The sequence below is a fragment of the Aplysia californica genome, unplaced genomic scaffold, assembly GCF_000002075.1.
Source record: "Aplysia californica isolate F4 #8 unplaced genomic scaffold, AplCal3.0 scaffold00285, whole genome shotgun sequence".
NCBI classification, from domain to species: Eukaryota; Metazoa; Mollusca; class Gastropoda; order Aplysiida; family Aplysiidae; genus Aplysia; species Aplysia californica.
The window spans coordinates 296,499-304,668 of record NW_004797555.1 but is presented as its reverse complement, the minus strand read 5'-3'; the positions used below and the strand labels follow the sequence as shown (position 1 = coordinate 304,668).

Below are 8,170 nucleotides of genomic sequence, written 5' to 3'. Positions count from 1 at the left end.
TGTGAGTGTGTGTGTGTGTGTGTGTGTGTGTGTGCTTTGGGGTGTGGGGTGTCTTGACCCGAGGAATTCAATAGCTAGTCGAGCCTGTCCATCTCGTCTCAATGATTCTCATGACGGTGAAGTTGCAGCTCTTCATGTTTGCCGCGACTTGCGCTCTTTTTCCAGCTTCAAGCCCGGACGTTCCACACTCCGAGGGTGGTGATGATCCTGGTAGAGATAATGGTCATCGGCCTAGCAGCTGGCTCTCATTACCTGACTTCATCAACCTCCCAGGTCCGAAATGTTGATTTGATACGTTTGTAACCGTTTCTGAATCTTGGGTTGTTTTTTACAAGGATGGGTAGCTCACCATCCGCCCAACCCTCCTCCTTTCTCAGCGGGACCTGGGGCCGTCCTTGCCGCAGTTCACTTAGCGGTAGGCCTACTTATATAGACTTCAACATAAGTTAAGGACCACCTTGACAGACAGCCCTGATTTTTTTGTTTAATCCGAAAAAAAGACAGAAAGGAAAGTTTCAAAAATGCGTACTGCAAAGCTTCCTTGAGGGGCAAAATCACCACGTTCAGCACGGAAATCCTCGGGGAATTTTAGCAAATTTGCTTTTTTTTATTGACTTGTGTGCACCACCATGGACTTTTCCCAAGTTAAAATTTCCGGTGCACCTCATAAACGGACGTACGATCTCGAACTGTGCTCACTTTAGTGGCAATATAAGCCGCCGTTTGCGCAAAATCCAGTATCGCATCAACATGCCACCAAGACAAAAGCTGAGAGACTTTGATCGTGCAGAGCTATGGCATGGCTGCAGGATGGAGTTGGAGCCCGAGAAGTTGCCAGATGGCATGCAGTGTCACACTCTGTCATTGTCTGCTTGAGGCAGTGCCATCAAGCCACTGGATCAGTCCAAGAACGCCTACGAGCAGGTCGAGCAAATAAGACCAATCAGAGTGTTTGCAAATGGTCCTTAATTTACGTTGAAGTCTGTAGTTCTCTTTTCGGTTATTTTAGTAAGTTTTCCCAGGACCTATATGGACACGGCACTTGCGTCCGCGGCCGCTGGTTAGTTTCATGTTTTTGTCTTCAGGCGTCGCCGTTGCGGGAATTAACCCTATCCGTACGTCGTATTTCACCATCGTATCCATACGACTTGGGGAACTCTGTGCCACCACTTTTAAAACAGGAAATTTACTCCTTAATCCGATCTGTACGCTTGGCATAGCAGTCTGTCAAAATGATTTTTCGAGAAATACCGAAAGTTTCAAAGAGATCTTCGCACTAGAAGTACATTATTCTAAAATGTGAAGAATACAACCCCTGGGAGTACAAAATGACTCCAGGCGCACGAATAGGGTTCAATAAATGATTTCTTCTTTTTCGTTCTCTTAAACTAACAACGCCCGTCCGATAAGGCTTTGTGTTCCCTGAGGTCCGTTAGGTTTCTACCGAGTCAGCGTTATTTCGACCTTCCATACAGCATTCCAAAAAGACGTCTTAAAGATTTAGTCACAGAGAAGGCTAGTTGCTTCGACCCTGCCTGTCAGGACCAATCCGGGCTGAAGGGGTATTCCTAGCTAGTAGACTGAGAACTCCATAATAATAACAACAATAATAATAAGCAAGAACAACAACGAGAACAATAATAATAATAATAATATTAATATTAATAATAATAATAATAATAATAATAATAATAATAATTATTATAATAACAACAACAAAACAAAACGAAATCTTCGCTTCAGGAATCTAACCCACGTCTTTTACACGCAACCGCGATAAGACGTCGAAGAGCCTATGACTCTTTTACATCTGAGGTCTCACTTACACCCCAGAATGTAGTACACCAGGACAATAGCTTTGATTGTGATAGATGGTCCGTGCTCTATTGGTATTCCGTCATAGCAGGGGACGTTTCACTGGCAAAGAATAAAATATTGACGGGCCGTTGACATCGCATTTCGGTGCGTTGTCACATAGATCTATATAGCCTAGTGAGTTTGTGAAAAAAAAATGATACCCCGTGCTATACAGATTGACATCATATCCCACTATACGTGTATTTGGCTGAAGTTAATTATCAGACACATTATTGTGAAATACTTCGCACACGATTCGTATTAGAGGGCTAGTTAATCCGAAGTTACCAATAATAATAATAATAATTGTATTTATATAGCGCATATCCATGCTCAAGAGCATTCTCTATGCGCTTTACAACTATTATTACCCCAGCATCTGAGAACACTCAGAAACATTCTCGGCTTCCGCGGAAGCATACTGTGCAAGCTGCGGATTTCACGCGCTCAAACATTATAACAAAGTGACAAGATCGTTCACTGTCTAAAGCCGGGTACCCATATATCCACCTGGGTGAAATGAGGAAAATTTGTGCAACCTTTCCCAAGGACAACGTCGGGCCCCTGACGGGGTTCGAACCCACGACCTTACGGTTGCGAGTCCGAGAGCCTAACCACCGGGTCAAGCTAATTAATACGTTAACTCTGAGACAAGTTCCACCCCTCGAGGCATAATAATATTATTATATTGCTGCTCTCATATGTAATCAACCTTTGTCAAATAAAAAGAAAGGTCTAATTATATTCATTTAAAAAATGAAATCATGTTTTATTTGTTTGCTGACTGTTAAAAGCAAATAATGTAACAAGTAACAATGATAATACATATAAGCCTACGTTGTAGGCTTGCACCAATTTAATCATACACATTATAATATAAGAGAAAAAGAGAGAAAGAGAAGAGGGAGAGAGGGAAATAACGAGAGCCGGGAGAGGGAAATAATGAGAGCCGGGAGAGGGAGACAGCGAGAGAGGAGGGAGAGAGAGAAGAGGGAGAGAGAGAGAGAGAGAGAGAGAGAGAGAGAGAGAGAGAGAGAGAGAGAGAGAGAGGGGGGGGTATGAATGACTTTCAAGTTATAAAATACGATAATATAAGGAAAAGCACTTGCGCTCCAATGCAAACATTATTAGGCCTATACATGTACCACACCAGAATTCAGTGCATGGCATGATGAGCAAACACCAAGGTTATGCAGTAATTAAGGTCATTGGCAAACACCCGTAAACACCAAATTAAAGTTTAGCAAACAAAAATTATGTTTGACATGAAAAAATAAATACTAGAGAAATGGAATTTTATAGATGTCATTTCCCCCCCGCACCTAGGCCTTCTCAGTACATTGTATCTGAGAAGGCCTAGCCCCGCCCTGATTCAGTTTCGATTCACGAATTCTGTTTGACATGAAAAAGTAAATGCCAGAGCAATGTAATTTTATTTTAGATGTCAATATTTCCCCGCACTGATTCAGTTTCGATTCACGAATCTTTTCCCCATTTCTCTTATTCTTCGCTGACTGATGAGTAATAAACCCAAAGAATAATGCACCAGCCTACACGAGCGAGAATTTACGTTCCCGCAACTCCCACGTAAGTTGGAACACGCTGTGTAAGTACGCCTGGATGTTCTCGGCTGTGAAAGTACAAAAGTAAGTCCGCAATAATAATTCCTGGTAGGAGTGCCTAATCCCAAACCAAGTGCGGGTCACAGGCAAGGGTTACCCTTACTGTTCTACTGGGCATAAAGCGGGTGGGTGTGCTTCGTTGAGAGGTGCGGTCAACACTTTATGGGTCAACACAACAGAAGCGATAGCCGGCGGACAGAATTATTGAAGATTATAATAGATCTACCAAAATCAACTTTTGTTTTATTTCTATCTTACGTCTAAAATTCTTTTATTTATCATAATGTTAAAGTGAATCGTAACTTAATGGAGAGTAACAGTCACAGGCCACTGGTTTATTGATGTTGACATTTTGACAACCTGTAACCCGTGTAAAACGTGATAAATAAATCCTGTATTTATACCTATTCCGTTTGAGTGAATATTTTCATTCAGTAGTCAGGGATTCTCCACAGGGGAATTCCAAACTCCCGAAACATGTATAATGCTCGGAATCGGCTACTGCGCATGTCCTGGACAATCCCCCAATTTAAGTCCAAGCGCTTTGCGCATGTGTAAAGGAAATCTCCCTGGAAAGTAGGAAAGTGTCAGATGGGTGCTCCATGGCGGCTGCAAAGAGACACTGCCCCTCTCGCTCTCACAGTTACAGGAGCGAAGGCGGCTCTGGGGCGTCTAGTCGTAAACAGTTGAAACAAGCGGATACTTTACTAGATATTACAGCTAAAATTGTTGCCGAAAATATTCCTTTTCAGCGAATAGAACAGCAATATGACCGCATACCGGAGCCAGTTCAGAGCAAGATCGTTTTCTGGTCCTTCCCCCGGAATGAACGGGATATCTACATGTACTCTTCGTATGCAAACTGCGCTAAAGAACCTTCAGAGAATCAAAAATTACCTTTTCATCAGGGAGTTCGACTTCTTGACAACGGAGCTGTTGCAAATGTTCTTCAAATCGGTAAGTCAATTTGAACTTTTTGATCTATTTTGTTTTGAATGGGAAGTCCTCACTAGGCACTCCCTTCCCTTCCGCTAGCTATCTCTGCCTGGATTCGTATTCACCGTGCCCAGCAAGCGAAGCTCTCGACTTAGTGGCGCTGCTAGATGAAAATTGATAGCCTAGGCCTGGTCTCCCTTTCATAGATCTAGATATCTAGATCTAGATCTTGTTGTCATCTGACCGAAGAGAAAGAAAGGGAAATTGTTTTGCCTTGTTCTCGTCTTTTTTCCCCCCGAAGTCAACAGATCCTACCCCCCCCCCCTACTTACGTGTATTGAACTGTAAACTGTAGGACATGTACTGTAGGCCTAGAGATCACAGTCACACTGACAGTAGTATCAATTGACAATAGTATAGATCTAGATTCTAGATCTAGATTCTAGGCTAGGTCTAGAATCTAGAATCTAGATCTAGTAGTGTCAATAGATAGACCATGCCATAGACTAGTACTAGTAGTAGCAGTAGTAACTTAGCCCATTTGATCTGTGTTGTATTAGTAATAGTATAGTTGGGGCCTATTTTTGAGACTATAGACTATAGTATAGGCCTCGACTGTCTATCATGTATCAAATCATGTTATGGTGTTCTTAAGTAGGCCTTCTCCTTCGGCGATTTTGTAGTTTCGTTTGTTAAAGTCCAGAGCTGAACGCCAGAGACCTTGAATTGTCAGGTAATCGTTGAGGAGAAAATCAAAAAATTCAAGCAAAGAATGGCCCTTTTTTATCAGTTCCCACCCCCAATTATTATTTGCCGGTTTGGTCCCCAAGAGTCAAGAGTAGGGGGGTTTCAGAGGGGCTTACCCCCCTGACCTAATTTTATATGGGGTGGGGGGGTTCCCCCCTGAATTTTACCATAATTTGATGTTTTGCAGTTACGTTGCATCCCTGTTCTTTATGTTGCCTATTTGGTCATCAAGACTTCCGGATTTCTTCTCTGGGTGTAAACAAATGGGTGGTGGACTTTAACTAACGGAACTACAAGATCACCTCTCCTTCTATCACTATCATGTTGTAGTGTCAGGTTGTTTAACATGTTAAGGTTAAAAAGGTTTTCTGCCATACGTACATTGTTTCTAGTCTGTTGTATAGTAGGCCTACTGGTAAAAGACTACAGAAGATTGTGGATGTTGTCCGATTAGATCAAAATCCTGAAACGTTGACTTCAGACACAGTAATCCAATCTCTAAATTATAATATATAGTGCATTTTGGGTAAGTTTTCTGTAAATTTTTATCAGAGGTGCTGCAGTCCAGATTTTATTCTGCTGATTTGTTCCAGTATCATAATGATGGTTAGTTAAAAGTACAGTTGAAATTGTCAAAGACAGCCACCCTTTGAGGAGGAGAAAAGTGCTTACTCCTAGACGGATGGATGTCTTAGCGAGTGTCATTAAATAATCTGGTTTCCAAATGGGTATAGTAGCCTATTCACATCTCTAGGCATATTACCCTCAGGTTTATGATGTCCTTTGTGATCTTCAAACTGTTTAAAGCCTGCAGCCTTCTGTGTTAAAAGGTAAAAGACTTGGAAGTCCCATACTGATCATACTGTGTTTGAACTTCCTTCAGACACAAAAGTTGAATGGCTCTGAAAACCTATTTGTCCAGGCCAGCTAGATCCTTACTGAATTTCAGTATTTTTCCAAATGGCTTTTCACTTGAACCTGAAAAAGCTGTGGTTTGTATGAGTGAATAATTTGGCTCCTCCCCAACAAACAACTGCTAAAACATATTTAATATGGCCATCCCAATGTCACTCCAGAGCCTGTAAAGTTTTCCTTGTCACAAGTCCCAAGCCTTTATTATACTTCATAAACTGGTAGCTCGTCAACTAAACCGGTTGCCAGAAGGTCTGTCGGGAGACTTTCAGGTAAACTATAAACATTCTGGTAGACCTCTAGAACCCTTTCTTGTTGGATATGGAAGTTACAGTTAAGGGCAACAGTACACAAGTCCAGTCCCTTGTAGACTGGTTTGGGGATATCTCCCTCTCTCTTTTCCATTGTCATTTGTACTTTTAAGAATGCCAGCCCTTCTGTCTGTTTTGTCATATATCATATATATTCTTTTCAGTGATTCTTGCCACCTTTTTAAAGGGACACTCTTTTGGTATTGTACTGCACTTCTAGAATTTGGCAGTGGTTGTTTAGTTGCTGGGCTATTTCATGAAAGCAAGTCAATGGTTTGGGGAGGGGAAGTGTGCCGCTCATTGTTCCTTCCTTTGTGTTTGTTGGTCTACTCCACTTGCTTTGCTCCATGCATTGACTTCTATGTGCCCTTCATTACCGCTCAGACTTTGACAGAAATGAAATACAGACATTTTGTGCGTGTGTTTTTTTTTCCTTAAATTTTGTCCCTGGTGGATGGACGCAGCTTTAAAGTTCTTGTTACTTTCAGGATAAGAGTGCATATGTGGATGTGATAATATGCCCACTTAAAATAAGAGAATTTTAGTGGATCTTTTTCTGAATTTTTGTCCTCTTTGATTGTTTGCTCCCTCCTCTTCTTTTTCAGTCTAATCTGGGTCTAAGGGTTTCCATGGCATAGCTTTGATGATAATGTGTTGTAAAATATGTGGATGCCAAACTCAATAGTGGCACTCTTTGTCCACTTTGAAATGTTGTGTAGTCCTCTGGTCTTCACTTTTTCACATTGGATGTGGTTGTAAGTGTTTTTTGTGTCTGAATACAAGTGAATGCATTGTGGTGATGTTTGAGAAAAAAAGAATTTTTATTTTTTTTGGCCAGGTGCATGGTTTGTTTGTGATATAAATTTTGCACAAGTTGGAGTGAGCAACATCTTTTTGTGTCATCTGTTTTCAAGTCAAGACTTTTACGTCTTTTTCTTTACTTTACTTAGCTTTTCAGTTAGGCACTGATCAGCTGTGTGCTGGTCAAAAGCAGATGATACGACTGTTTGGTGGATGCCATTGGTAGGCCCCACTTTATCCGTGTCTCCTTGTAGTTTTGCTCCTGTTTGCCTTGTCAGGCCCCCACATTCACCATATTATTACCATGTCTTGGTGGTGGATTACCTTAGCAGTTCTGTTGTTTTTTTCTTCCATTAAAAGTACAAGGGAACCTTATTTTCCCCTTGGCGCTTCTTCCACTTTCACTTTCAGTGAGATGGATAACAAGAGATGCAATAGCTGTACCCTCTACTAACCACTTTTATTTTCAGGAAGTGGGTACTATTTCAGCTGATGGTTGGGGGGTGCCGTGGGTAGGTCCTACTTCTTTACTTTCCCACTGTTGTTTCTGTCTGTCTTTCTGTCTTACTTTTTCTCTGCACTAAATGACCATTATTGTGTCGATGTGCTTCTCTTTACTCAAAGAAAGTAAACAACGGACTATTTCAGTGGGGTAAAAGCACTCTCATGCGTACACCTTTGAAGCAGCACATAATGTTATCCGTGTGAATGATATCATGTAAGTCTTTTCTACCCCCATTTTCCTTCTTGTGCTCGTTACTTCTGAGTCAGTTGCTCTGCCATTAAAATGAGACAGATGTGTTTAGCTAGAACTGTACATCTCCGCTTTTAACCCTCCTCATGAAAAAATACAAACGAAATCAAACCAAGAACCGCCCCCCCCAAAAAAAAACAACAAAACAAAAACAAAACAACAACTAAACTGCAACACCCAAACCTAAAATATTCGCGACCAACGGAGAGCTGTCAGCCGCTGTGGAAATA

General features: G+C 41.5%; 1 protein-coding gene across 1 annotated transcript in view; it reads left to right on the top strand.

Annotated features, from left to right (window-relative positions):
- The first annotated feature begins 3,918 nt into the window (after positions 1 to 3,918).
- Positions 3,919 to 8,170, top strand: part of LOC101855876 (zinc finger SWIM domain-containing protein 6) — a 63,354-nt gene continuing 59,102 nt past the window's right edge. The window contains exon 1 of the mRNA XM_005101484.3: positions 3,919 to 4,436. Within this exon, the coding sequence (XP_005101541.1) occupies positions 4,082 to 4,436 (355 nt within the window). The 5' untranslated portion in view covers positions 3,919 to 4,081. The remainder of the gene's footprint in view (positions 4,437 to 8,170) is intronic.